The sequence below is a fragment of the Phialemonium atrogriseum genome (assembly GCF_030411735.1).
Source record: "Phialemonium atrogriseum strain 8032-3 unplaced genomic scaffold QBC33scaffold_7, whole genome shotgun sequence".
Classification (NCBI taxonomy): Eukaryota; Fungi; Ascomycota; class Sordariomycetes; order Cephalothecales; family Cephalothecaceae; genus Phialemonium; species Phialemonium atrogriseum.
The window spans coordinates 285,476-298,640 of NW_026848144.1; the positions used below are offsets into that span (position 1 = coordinate 285,476).

At 59.5% G+C, this 13,165-nt stretch overlaps 2 protein-coding genes across 2 annotated transcripts; both read right to left on the reverse strand.

Moving 5' to 3' along the window:
• Window positions 1-12: 12 nt before the first annotated feature.
• On the reverse strand, window positions 13-7,617 carry QBC33DRAFT_609832 (putative PH domain-containing protein C19A8.02). Its single transcript, XM_060432406.1, has 6 exons — window positions 7,436-7,617; window positions 3,645-7,327; window positions 3,131-3,566; window positions 1,910-2,525; window positions 990-1,804; window positions 13-953 (listed from the first exon to the last, which is right to left on the reverse strand). Exons 1-6 carry the CDS (start codon window positions 7,472-7,474, stop codon window positions 297-299), a joined length of 6,246 nt encoding a protein of 2,081 aa, XP_060285319.1. The 5' UTR covers window positions 7,475-7,617; the 3' UTR covers window positions 13-296.
• Window positions 7,618-8,000: 383 nt separating this feature from the next.
• On the reverse strand, window positions 8,001-12,888 carry QBC33DRAFT_576921 (anaphase-promoting complex, cyclosome, subunit 4-domain-containing protein; the record flags this gene model as incomplete). The annotated part of the gene is made up of 11 exons (XM_060430949.1): window positions 8,001-8,317; window positions 8,377-8,526; window positions 8,588-8,645; window positions 8,702-9,409; window positions 9,466-10,054; window positions 10,109-10,427; window positions 10,490-10,665; window positions 11,174-11,259; window positions 11,323-12,133; window positions 12,187-12,380; window positions 12,442-12,888. 11 exons carry the CDS (start codon window positions 12,886-12,888, stop codon window positions 8,001-8,003), a joined length of 3,855 nt encoding a protein of 1,284 aa, XP_060285320.1.
• Between the last annotated feature and the right edge of the window lie 277 nt (window positions 12,889-13,165).

Genomic DNA, 13,165 nt, shown 5'->3' on the forward strand with positions numbered 1-13,165 from the left:
TCTAGCCCAATGGTCCGAGTGTCGGGATATCATGTAGGGGGTTTGTTTATCTGAGTGTGCTATGCACGTCCCAGCTCGACCACGAAGTCGAGGAGTCGTTCATCTAATGGTGACGGAAAGGGCGCGGGCAAACTATCAATCATTCCCGCTGAAACATATCCATTGTCTGAATTCTTATCGCTGGTAGTCTTTGTATCGCGTCTAAAGGGCATAGCAATGTTATATAATAACGAGAAACCCAACCGTCTCACACAAGATGCCACATAAAATACCTAAGAAGATATATGCCAGGGCTCTTAATCCTGGTGAGAGCGTGCCTTCGTCTCCTGGCCGGGCGCCTTCCGCAGATCGTCCCAGGAAGCCTCAGCACCCGCCATGCCGCCCATCTTCCCCATCCGCGCGACAAGCCGCGTGTTCTGTGTCTGCAGTTCGCCCACCTGATCCCTTAGCATCTCAACCTGCTTGAGCGCGACATCCCTTTCGGCCCTCGTCCTCTCCAGCTCAGCCTGCAGGCCAGCCCTCCCCTCCCTCTCAGCCGCCCTTGCGCGCTTCTCCTCCAGCTTCCGCACCTCCCGCATGTACTTCTCCTCCCGCCTCGCGAGCTCCTTCTCGTGCTTGTCCCGCAGCCGCGCCGCCGCCTGCGCGTCCTTCTCCTCGCCCTCCTTGCGCTTCGCCAGCGCCCGCTCGTGCTCCCGCGCCGCCTTCTCGCGCGCCTTGCGGTGCCGCTCCTCGAGCTTGCGGAGCGTCTTGTCGCGCTGCGCCGCCGACGTCGAGGCCGCCGAGGGCACCTGCGACTCTCCCGAGACAGCCGACCGGGCCGACCGAGACGAGGAGACCACCTCGTCCGCCGGGACACTCCCGAAGCCCGCGATGGAGGACGACGGCTCGCCCTCCTCGGCGGAGGCGAAGCTGGCGCTCGATGACGTGTCGTCTTCGTCGTCGTCCTCGGTGCCCTGATAGGAGTCGGGCGCGTCGTGCAATTTGCCGACCACCGCCGAACCGGCTGCCTCCAGGGCGCTCGTGATCATGCCGTAGAAACCGCCGGGGCCTGCATTGGGTGCTTCGTCCGCTGCTCGGGCCTGTCCCGGATTTGTCGTCATCATCTTCGTCTCCCCGGGCAGAGCTGATGTCTTCGCCTCATCTGGCTCGTCCGCGTCCGCCCCGCCCGCCCCGCCCGCCTCTATGGCTTCGCGACGTGCGGTATCGGATTGCTTCCGAGACAGCCAATCAAGCAGCCGCCCGGCGTCGTTGACGATGCCTGGCGGCGTCCCTCTCTCGACCATGAACCGCGGGACACTCCCGCCCGGATCGCTGCGTGTGATCATGAGCCACTCAATCGCCATCTCCGGCTCGTCCTCGTCATCCGAGCCGGCCTCGCTCTTAGACTCCTTTACCGGCCCCGCCGCGAAGGAGACCATCCGGTTGTCCGGTCTGGCTTGCAGATTGCCGCTGTTGCTGGCGGTTTGCCTGGCCGACCGGAGCAGAGCTCCCTTGCCCGGGTTGCCGGAGTCGGATCGACTGAAGGCGTCCGAGCCGAGATCTATCGACGACCGCACCCGCCTCAGGGGCTTGTCCACCGGTATCTCCCTTACCACCTCGACCGACTCGTACTGACCTCGGACAAAGCCCTGCCGCTGGGGACAGTCCGGGTGTATGCACGGCTTTGATATGACCATAAACTGCCTGGGGCGCCGGTTCATGTTGTTTCCATCGTCATCGCCTTGCGGATCATTCGACGTCAACAGGAGCGTGACGAAGTCCCGCGGCGTGGTCGGCCCAGGGAACCTGGCCGATAGCTGATACACTGCAAACCCCAGCCGTCAGCGAACCGTCCCACGTCCCTATTTCGTGTCAGGCCAACGGCCTAACAAGAGAAGAGAAGCAAAGAAAAAAAAAAAGGAGAACCAACCTTTCAGCGCCCCCCCACCCCCCAAATCCCTCTCCTCAACCCTCCTCTCCGCCCCAATCCCCCTGACATTCCCCGTGCCCGGCTCCCCACCCCCCTCCCTCGCCCTCCTCATCGTCTCCTCAAATTCCCCCTCCAACCCCTCCCTCCACCGCCCGAACCCCAACAGACCCCCGCTGGCGCGGCAGGGATGCACGCTCCGCCTCGCGAACCACGCGCCCCGCCCGTCCCGGCCCGCGAGCCGGTGCACGGATATCAGGTGCGGGTTGTCGCCGACGGCGCGGACGGCCTTCCACTCGCGTCGCAGCAGGGCGTCGGCTCCGCCGCCGCTGTTGCTGTTGCTGTTGCTGTCGAAGTCGACGGCGGAGTCGGTGGCCGCGCGGGCGCGGCCGGTCGTGTGGCGAGGCGGAGGAGGGACGGCGGCGGCGCCGGGGATGGAGTTGATGAGGGTTTGCGCGTCGGCTAGGGTGGAGGCGCGGAGGGCCGGGAGGGAGCCTGCTGCTTCTTGGTCGGTTACTGTTGACCAGTCGATGGGGCCGAGGGACTTGAAGGGGTCGTGGTGGGCCATTGGGGAGATGTGGGTGGGTTGTTTTGGCGGGGAGGGCTGAACGTGATGGCCCTAGGACCGAGGTTTCTCTTTATTCAAATCGAGCCTCTAGAGAAGACGTGATGGGGGAATCTGGATATGGATCTGGATCAGGACTGGGGCTTGTAGGGTGTCGAAGGCTAGCTCTCATGGGTATGGAATCACAATGACTTCGCATGAGAATTGAAGTCGCTACGAAAAAGGTTCGGGTTAGAAAAGCTCGTCAGTATTCTCAGGAAATCAAGTTATGGATCACGATTACCTTAGAAATGGGTGCACATCGGCGGAGTGATGCATCAGTACGTAGGTAGGAGCTTGCATTCGCACCCGTTGACGTCATCACCAGGGGGATTCCTTGACTGCACTCGCTACCTATCACGGTGGGCACGGCGGGTTAGGGGTCCTGCATTAGCGCGGCTCAGCGGGCGACTTAGCTTCCCCCCTCCTTAGGTACTTGCCTTTACGTTACTGCGTAGGCGTACTGGGGATCCAAGAGTATGCATTTACATGGAGCCTCTCGCCCACGTTGGTAAATTATTCAACATGCATCTGGGTATAACGAAAGACAGGACACACGCACGTCCTCCCCATCTATACAACCATAATCAAATCAACGAACCGCGCCTCGCCAACACCACCCTCTGATCCTCCCCACAGCTTCCGCAATACTCACGATGCCAGCTCCTCATCTCCTCCCTCTGCCGCTCACTGTGAGCATCGCCACCATCACCACCACCACCACCACCACCGCCGCCCCCCTCCTGCTGCCCCTTCTGCCCCCGCTGCTCCTCCTGCCGGAACACCGCCCGCGCCGCGTCGCACCGCGCGTTCTCGTCGGCGAGCCAGCTCTCCCACTCGGACTGCACGAGCTCCCTCTCGGCGCCGTTGACGATGCGCATCGCCACAACGAGGTCGTGCCTGTGCGCCCCGAGCCGCTGCCGCGCCCGCCGGATCCGCCGCGCCGTCGCCTCGCTCGCGACCGACGACGACGATCTGGCCTCCGGTGCCGAGCCTTCGTCGTACGGTGCGTCCATGTCTGTTGCGTTGATGACGAGGTGTTGGAATGTTGCGTAGCTAGGTTGTGGGGTGGGTAGTTAGTAAGATGTATTCACTCTTGGGAAAGGAGATGTTGAAAGGGGGGGGGCTGCTCACCATCTGCTGTCCTGCGGCACAGACAGGCCGACCGAGGTCGCCCGCGACGCCTCCTCCAGGTCGGCGAGGTAGATGGCCTTGCTCATCATGACGTTCGGCCCGACGCCGATCCGGGCCATGTATCTCGCAGCCTTCCGCTCGGTCCACCAGGTCGAGGTCCCCTGGGAGACGACGACGAGGTTGTACATGGCGCTGGAAGCGAGCAACAGCAGGATGACACGGTGCGCCGTGAAGATGCCAAACAGCTTCCTCACCCCCGCAAACGCCCACATCATGACCGACGAGATGGCGCTCTCCATAAAGGACCGCGCCGTCTCGAAGAGCATCGCCGTGAGCGTTCGCGGCTTGATCTGCGGCTTCTTGGCCGATTCGGCCTCGTTGGGCGTGAACACCACCACCTGATTCTGCTGCCCGAGGTTGCCGTACACCTGGATCGCCCGCTTGGTCCGGCTGTGCGGGCCCAGCTTGCGCACCTGGTCCGTCGCGATCTCGGCGAGCTCCTCGGCATCGTTGGCCGCGTCGTCCAGTGCCTGCCGCTGCACCATGTTCTTGGAGAAGGCCGGCGCCTTAGACCAGTCCACCTTTGTATATATGGCCAGCTTGCACTTGGACTTGGCCACGTGAGTTATGACCACCTTGGTGACCAGCTTGAACGCCTGCGAGTGCGGCAGGTGCCACGGCGTCTTGACGTGCGTTACCACGTACGTGACGTGGTCCGTGAAGAGGTCGACCGTCTGCTGGTCGACCACCTCGCCCGGCTTTGGCCGCCCCAGCATGTCGACGTAGTCGACCTTGAACTTGAACTGCCGCCTCATCCTGCCGTGATCCTGCAGCTCCCACGGCCCCTGCGCAATCTCCTTGGCGCGCCGCTCAAAGTAGAGCTTGGGGAAGATAAAGCTCTTGTCCCCGAACAGGACGTGGAAGCACGCCTTTGCGCTGATCTCAAAGTGCCTCTCCGCGACGCTCTGCCCCATGCCCTCGGGCTCGTACACGACACGGTGGGCCGGCAGCTGGAGTTTGGAAACGGGTTTCCGAGAGCCCCTCGAGGAACGGTAGTCAAAGCCCAGGTCGCGTAGTCTCCGAGATGCGTGTCTCCCCGGGGCAGTGTCGTCATCGAGTGGAGTGCCGGTCGATATCTCGTCCCAGCTCTCGACGCTGGGACTCTTCTTCTCGTAGTCCTCCCTCTCGAGTCTTGTCAAGGCGGACACAAGCTCGGGAAGCTCCATCGGCTCTTCTGCCTGGAGATCGTCGATGAGGAGGTTTAGTCGCGCGTGTAGGAGTGGGAGATTCTCGAGGAATATCTTGATGGTGATCCGCGCCAGGCCTGTGTCGTTCATGTCCTGGCTGAGATGGAGGAAGATGTAGTCGCAGTTTCTTCCCGGCGCCGCCGTGACCTCGGTGATCATGTCCAAGCTGATGGCGTAAAGAAGGACGAGCCCCATCTGGTGTCCGTAGAAATACATGTTATCTGGCGTGACGAATATGCGCCCGTTCCCGGAAAGCCCTCTGTTCTCCTTTGCATCTTCCGAAGTGCTCGACCACGCGGCATTGAAGACCAGGACGAGTTTCTCGTGCTGGGGCACAGTCGGGAACAGCAGTCTAAATTGCGCGTGCTGAACCCTGAGTTCGGGCGGATATCTCGGCGGGAACGCCTCGGCGACCACCTTGTCAGGAACCCGCACGGCAGCTGGTTTGGTGTCCACACTGACGGTCCTCCGATGCCCGAGACCAGCGGAAGAGCTCGGATCGTGTCCGGCCTCTGTAGGAGTGTGGGTATCGCCGGCCTGGCCAGAGGCGTGAATGAGTTCAGTTACGGAAGGCTTGCGCGCCTCTGACCTATATGGATAGATGGAGGAACTCCACGGGTTGCTCCCCCAGTAGTTGGCCGTGACGGCAGAGGACACTCCGTGCGGCCCGCTGGCAGAGAGTCCACGTTCAGCGCTGGCAGCAACGGCAGGTCTGCTGAGGTTGGTCGAGACCGGAGGCTTGGCCAGGGTAAGGGGAGCCAGGTTGCCGGATTGACGTTCATGGATTGGTCCAAGGACCGAGGGCTGCTGGCGCGGGGATGTATTCACTGCCATCGGGTGATAGCTGCTGGGGATCAGGGTATGACTGGCAGAGATGAGACTCGCAATGCCGCCCGCATTCGGGGAGGCCCCCGACGCCGGGTCCGCAAAGGTCGCCTTGCGATGGAGGTCGAGCTTCTGCATGATGCGAGCAGCGTGCTCACGCCCGGTTTCCCCTTCTTCGCGCCCCAGCATCGTTATCGACCGACGGGGCCCGCCAGGATTGAAGTCCATGCTGGTGCGCGTCGTAAGTCCGACATCCGCAGGAACGGGCAGCGTTCCCGCTCTCTCATTGCCGGCCCCGCCGTCCTCCGCAATGGTCTCGAGAGACTTGGCCGAAAACTCGGGTATGGACGGAGGGGTTATCGCGAAAGCAGGATCGACACCCCCCGGCAGCGACGCGTTGTCCCGACCCATGCTCGCGTCCATGGCGTTCGTCTTCGCGACCTCGAAGACCTCGAGCCACTCCATAAGTTGGGCCTGCGTCTCGGCCTGCAGCATGAAGGTCTGGGACTTTGTCTTGACCTCGAAGCAGAACCGGCGCTCCTCCTGGACGGCGGGCTTCACGCTGCAGAGGAGGACGCCGACCTCGTCGCCCTGGAGCACCCCCGCCGGGCCCTGGACGAGCCACCCGAAGATGCCGTCGCGGCAGTAGTACCATCGTCGCACCCAGCTCGTCCGGACGGGCTTGCCCGACAGGACGCGCAGGAACAGCCAGCCCTGCTTCTCGGAGATGAGGGCGCCTCCCTGGCCCTTGCGCTGGACGCTTATGGGGCCCTTTGACCCGAGGAAGGGAACGGTGGAGGTGCTGTAGTCCTCGAGCTCGCGCGACGGCTTGTGGCTTGCCAGGGCGCTCTCTGCGACGTCGCGGCCGGCGACGTGCAGCTCGCGCCTGAACACGGGCTCCGAGGCCTCCATCTCCTTCGACCATCCGCGGACGCGCTCCATCTCGCCCGCCCAGCGGGCCGAGGACGCGGCGGCGCCGTCGGCCGAGCGGCGCACCTCGCGGCAGACGTCGGCGCAGACGCGCACGAGCAGGCGGTCCAGGCCGGAGCGCAGCTGCGGCGCGAGCAGGCAGAAGTCGACCGAGGCACGGAGGTAGGCCTTGCGGGTCTCGTGGACGGCGAAGGCGTCCTCGCGCAGCGCCGACGGCTCCTTGGTCTTGGACTGGCCCACGTAGCGGGCCAGCGTCGTGTCGAACGTCTTCTGCGCCGCCTCCAGCGCCCGCCGCGCCTCCTTGAACCCCCGCAGATCCCCAGCCATGAACGCCCGGATCGGGTCCGAGATGACCGTCTCCATCCGCCGCGCCGACCCCATGACCTGCGTCCACCACTGCCGCGACCCGTCGGCCGCCCGCCGCAGGGCCAACAGCGTGTAATCCGGGTCGACGACGGCGTCGGCGCCCGAGGGCGGCGGCATCATCTTGGAGAGGTGGGTGTTGACAGTCTCCTCGAGGGCGAGCATGTCGGCGGCGAGCTTCGACGTCGTCCGCACGTAGCCGTCGAGCCATCGCTCGATGCCGTCCACCTGGTCGGCGAAGTGCACCGTCACGGCGCGGAAGGTCGGGGAGTCGAGGGCGGCCTCGTTGAGCCCCACGGGGATCGCCGGGCTCGAATGCTTGGGAGACGCCGCTGCTGGACCGGTTTGTGCGGGTGCGGGCGCGGGCGCGGGCCCTGCAGAGGTGTGTGTTTGTGTGGGCGAAGTTGTAGGGGCAGCTGCCGATGCCGCCTTGCCTGGAGCGGCGGATGGCGTCGGCTCGGCCATATTCCAAGCTGTCGGACGCGAGCAATCGGGGTTGCGAACTGGATTGGGAGGGATCTCACATTCGCGTTTGACAAGTAGTTTTCATCGTGATGGCTGTGTTGTATTAAGGAATTCTTAACTGAGATGCAATTGCAGAATGCAGATGACGTTGGTAATTGGGGCGGCGACTCTTTCACAAGGATAAGCTAATAATCAGAATACCTAGCTCCCCAAGCTACCCCTGGTTCTGCTAATGCTTGGCATAAGCGGGTGGGGCACGAGCCTCGAATATGTAACCGCCCACCTCTCACCCTGCATAAGTTGTCTGCATAAGCTGCCAGGGCAGCATATTAAGCATACTCACCCAACGAAATCCCCTAATCGAGCGGCTGTTGATTAGGGCCGGCCGCGACAATATCAGCTGTGTCCGCCCTGAAACGCCCTGCTTCCTTCCAGGTCTGCCTCTACTCTCAGGGGTATCGAGATGTCTATCCGTACAAGCGCCAGCCATACACGAGAAAGCACCAAGCTATAATGCCAATAATCATCATCCCATCGAAACATCCTCCTGCACTGCCAGTTGCATTCTCGGCTCCCACTTCTCTGGTAGTGTAAAAACCTTATACATGGCCCTGTCCCGTCCCAGCAGGCAGACCCTCGCAGGCATCTCGCCCCTGGAACTGCTGGCTCCTATGACCTGCATCTGTATCGGCGTGAAAGCCGGCAGTTTCCCGAACGTGGCAGCCGAGAAGACGTGGCTGATATCATTCTCGTCTACCCGCAGCGGTTCCGGGACACTGTTGTTCTCATAAGCTGTATAAGGCAGGGACTGGAAGGGAACGTTCAACAGGACAGGCGAAGAATCTGGCTCTAATATCAGTTAGCGCATGAGATTGCTTTGCTAGATAGCGGGCTGGGCTGACTTTGCGCGGTCCACAGTAACAGTAGGGAGGAATCATTGAGAAACTTAAAGTCAATCATCCGTCCCCCCGCAAGAGATAACCCGGCAACGCTGGTCGAAACAGCGCTACTAATGCCGTTGATAATTTCAATGCTCGTGCAGAAGATGAACACTTGTTAATAGCGTGTTAGCTGAAGAAATAAACATTCAAGTTGGAGGTACTGGGCCCCGACCTTCGCTCTGAGCCTTCTCTGAAGCCACCGCAGTGAAGGTTAACCCGTCCAGGTGGTCCTAGATTCAGGTCGTTAGCCGGCGACGAGAAAGGCATGGGAAGGGCAACAACTCACTGGCCTTCGTTCGGTACACATTCGTACATCATACTTGGAAATGTCATTCCCAATCTCCAATCTTGTTTCTCGACCGAGCCGGACGCTGCGTTTCTGGGATTCGGCGATGGAGCCGAAGACAATATTGGCTCGGCTGGTGAGATAATTGACCAGGAAATCCACATGTGGCAGCGCCCTCATGAAAGGTCGACCAGCCTCTTGCCGCTGTAGCTGCTTGTCTAGCATCTCCAGAAGTGACGACCCATCCTCTGCGTGCTGCCAGTCATCCGTGTAAACATCCCTCTCCACTTGATCTAAATACAACGCCAAAGGACTCGTCGTAAGGTATTGCTGGATATATGTCAGAACCTTGACATTGTCCAGAGTGGCTTCCTTCTCGGATATTTCATCCGAGGTCGACGGCGACGCCAGCTTGTCGATCTCGTAGCGAAGCCAGTAGGAGAAGGTCGTAAACAGGTGGAGCTCTTCCATGACCAGGAGAAGGATCTTGTGAGATACGAGGGTCAAACATGATACAATATCCATCAGCTTGGTGATCTGTGCAGCACTAAACCCAATGTTGTCTTTCGTCCCGTGAAAGCGGGCGATGCCGAGGAGGCGGCTAAGGATGATGGCAGACCGCTCAAGCGCCGGAATCATGTTCTCATGGACGAGAGAACGCAGGCTCTCGAGGCCTGACACGACAGCTTTGTCCCACCGCTTATGTCCCTGTCTCGGGGTTAGCTGGCGATATCAGCTGCGGCATCGCATCAGGGGGGTCTCACTCTCTCCGCGAGGCTATCCACCAGCCACTCTTGTACCGGTTTAAATACATGTCCCGTGACAACGGTATGGTAAAGGGCTTGGATTATTGAAACTGGCCCATTGGGCATCTTCTCTAGGTCCTCCTGGACCCCGAGCAGGAAACGGTTGGGCAATTCTCGGGTGGATTTCCATTCGCTAACCATGTGAACCTGAGTCTGCTTGATGTATCGCAGCAGGTTCTGTAGTGTGGTTGTCTTGGAGGCGAGCAGTGAGAGATTTGCGGAGGAGGAATGTATGAAAGTTAGATCCATTGGGATTAAGTAGACTGCGTGCCGGTCAGCATCCCCTTGTGGCCTTAGGAGGAGCGAGTGGGTAGAGATGTCAGGGTTGGAGGCATGGCAGCAGAGCTCCAGCTCCCCCGAGGCGGCGGCGTTGTCGGGAAGGCCGGGACGGAAGTGGCCGATAACAAACGAGTCGTAGATGCTCAAGTGGATGTTTCCATCCTTGGTGCCCACCAGCATCACGTCCACCGTATCCGTGTCCTCGGGCTTTAAGGGGCGAAACACAAAGTCGAGGGATGTCCTAGTCGAAAAAACAAACATATCATCGCTGCAGAGTCAGCACCATCGAGAGCCCCCACGTCTACTGGGGAGCTGGTCTTACCCCGAGCCGCCTGACACGGGCAGAGGGCTAATCTTGGGCAGAGCCGTATCAACCTCGAGGAAGGTTAGCTCGTGGGGCAGATCCAAGAGATCTCTGTTCTCTTCGAGGTCCAGTCCGCCAGACAGTAACTTGTCCCAGGAGTTGGCTGGCCTCGAGGAACCCTTTGGCGCCCGCCTTCCGATGTAGTTTCGGGACCAGGCGATGTGTGAAATCCTGGCTGGACCAGCGTCTGACAACCGGATGTAATGGACGGCCTTGGTATTCTCAAGACCCATCAACCTGACCACGCCATCACTCCAACCGGCTGCCAGGAATAGACCTGTCCCATCCTGTCAGTCGCGTGGCTCCGGGGGGTTGCCTTGGTGGATCCAAGTGAATTACCGTCTTCCTTCCATCTTAGAGCATCGACTCTTTGGTCGCGTTCGACGAGCCTTGAGACTTGCTGACCACGAGGGCGCCATAGGTTCAAGCTGCCATCACCAACAGTGGCAACCAAGTCAATAGCCGGGTTGCACGCCAGATGCCCTCCCGTAACAGCGTCACTTAGCTTGCTCTCGCTGAGGAGAGGCAGCTCCAAAGGAGGGTCTTCCATGTTTGGAGGCGTAGGCAAGGAATTGGCCGGGATGTACCGTGAATACGCGCCAAGCCATGAATTAAGGCCCGGCCGAGAGCGTTATCTCAGCCCTGCTGAAGGCTCGCTGGGTATTCGTGGATTTACACGACCGAGTCGACGCGCCAACGCCCACGGCATGTTTGCTAGGTCGCAACACAGTGTCGACAAGAGGGCGATGCGCACTGTGTAGATATACCAACCACTGCCAGTACTCATAGTACCTATGTAGTCTGTCGACATGGGACAGTTCACCGTCTTACTCTTGGGCCTTGCAGAACAAGACAAAAGGCTTATGTATACCAGAGGATGTCAACGAAATCCAGAGTTTCCTACAAGTGCAAGCGGCTACCGGATCTATTTACTGCTCGAGCTACCACTGCAGCTGGGCTTGACTTCAAGCCTCTAACATCTGAATAGCTGCCCATGTCTCTACCCTTGCCCATCAGATCTACTCAATCAAATACGTATCCGCTACAGACTTGACATGCTTAGAGAAGGCCACTTCCTCGTCCATCTCGATCAATGCCACCGAGTTTATCTGCGAACTTGTTAGATATCATCTTCTGTAATTAGGCGGCCTAGTCGAGGGGATGGAACTTACGTCGACATCCACGAACGGTGAAGTCTTGGAAAACCGCACTTGCATAGGGAAGAACTCGTTTTCGTCGTCAGCCTGGGCCTCGAACTCGAAGGCGCCGTTCGCGTTGTCCTCGGTCACGGAGCCTATTGTCCATTCAAGACTGTCTCCCGACACCTCGTACGTCGCATCGAAACTGGATATGGTGGGTTCGTTGCTGGAATACGGGATGACGACGCTGACATCGTTCAGCGCATCGCCTCCCGTCAGCTCGTACTCGACTGTCAAGGTGCAATTGCCGTCAGAGCTCCTATTAACCCAGACGGTAAAGCTGATTGGCAGGGCACTGGTATCGTCTGGCTTGGGCGATGCACGCCACCGCAGCACCGGAACGGCGTTGTTCACGGGGAATCCCTTGGCCGTGTTGTTCATCTGGATGACCTTGGACCCGTTGAATAAGTTGCGGTCTACGTTGGGGTGTGTACGGAACTGTGCGCCGTGGCTTGGGGTGGCGCTCAGACTGAGCTTGACTTTGGTCATGGAAGGATCCGAGACCCGCAGATTCAGGTCTCCATTGACGGAGAGCGAGCTCAAGGTTCCTTCCCTTGTGAGCTTGGCACTGATGGACTCGCTGATGGTAATATGGATGGCGTCACGGTCTAGTGTCGACGATGCTCGGGGTGCGGCTGGCTCGGCAGCAGTCGGGCTAGAGGCTACCGGGACCAAGGGCGCATTCTCGGCTTCCTGGCCCATATCTCCACGTACTCGCTCAAACATGTCCGTTGTCTTGGACTTCTTGCCCAGCTGCATGCCTTTGCCCTTGGGAGCAGTGAATCTAGACCAAATTAGTAAAGTACCCCCAATTCAACCCATCAGGGCACAGCGTACTTGGACTTGTTCTTCTCGGCCTCATAACTGTCGTAGGACTCGGTAGCGGCTGGCTTCGAAGGAGGGGTATATGTTGGGTAGACTGGAGTCCGAGGCATGCCGCCAGCACGTCCGCTTCTCGCCGATTCCTTGCGTTGCATTTCGAGTTGCTTGGCCTTTCTCTTCCGCTCCTCGGTAGCCTCCAGCTCTTTGTTCTGAAACTTGGTCAGCTTTCTGCCTGGCCTTGCTGGCCTACCTGATCAGGGTGGGACCTACCCGGGCAATGATCTCCTGGATGCGCTCCTCATGGCTCTCCATCTCCAAGAAGGTCCTGATCTGGCTGATAGTGAGGTTGTCCCTGTATCCAAGGGTGACCAATTCATCAAAAGCACTGAGAAGCTCATAGGCATTCCTGAGGATCTCCCGCTCCTCCAAGCTCTTGCAAGTGCTGGTCACAACCTGGGCAAAGAGGTGGAGGGAGTCAATGTCCTGCAGAATGTTGGACTGCAGGTTTGTGATGAGGACCATATAGAGCTCGTCCAATGGCTGGTAGACAAAGCGGACATTGTCCTGCTCGACTGTGGTGTGCTGGGTGCCGCTGTCGGCAAGCTTGGGGAAGGAAAGGAGCAATGTCTCCAGCCTTGAGCGTCGCATCTCATGAAAGGAGCGGGCTAGGACAGCCTTGCCCCCTCGGGTGCAGATGGAAGCAGCAAGGACAACCATGGTAGCTGCTGGAAAGAGTTGTGGTGGTTGGTAATGGCTTGGACTGGCTGCTTGAGGTTGAATGCAAGCAACGGTGTGTCTTCGCAAAGTGTCCAGTGTCGTGTCCAGTGTCTAAAGATAACATGGTCTGTGCACCTCTGGAAACCCTGCGCTGAATGGGGGAATTACCTAATTTGGTACGTATTTTCTTAGACTGAATGATGAGCCTTACACCGGAAGTTTAGGTGACCTGAGCTTACCTTCACTTCTCGTGTCTCCACCAATTAATTTACCCTTG

Bases quoted from the DNA above. Each gene is read 5' to 3' on its own strand.
- QBC33DRAFT_609832 (XM_060432406.1), bottom strand. From the start codon at position 7,474: ATGGCCGAGCCGACGCCATCCGCCGCTCCAGGCAAGGCG. The intron at 3,567-3,644 runs GTGAGCAGCCCC...CCCACAACCTAG, and splicing joins GTGCCGCAGGACAGCAGATG to CTACGCAACATTCCAACACC. The intron at 2,526-3,130 runs GTGGTGTTGGCG...CCTCGGTCCTAG, and splicing joins GCTGTGGGGAGGATCAGAGG to GGCCATCACGTTCAGCCCTC.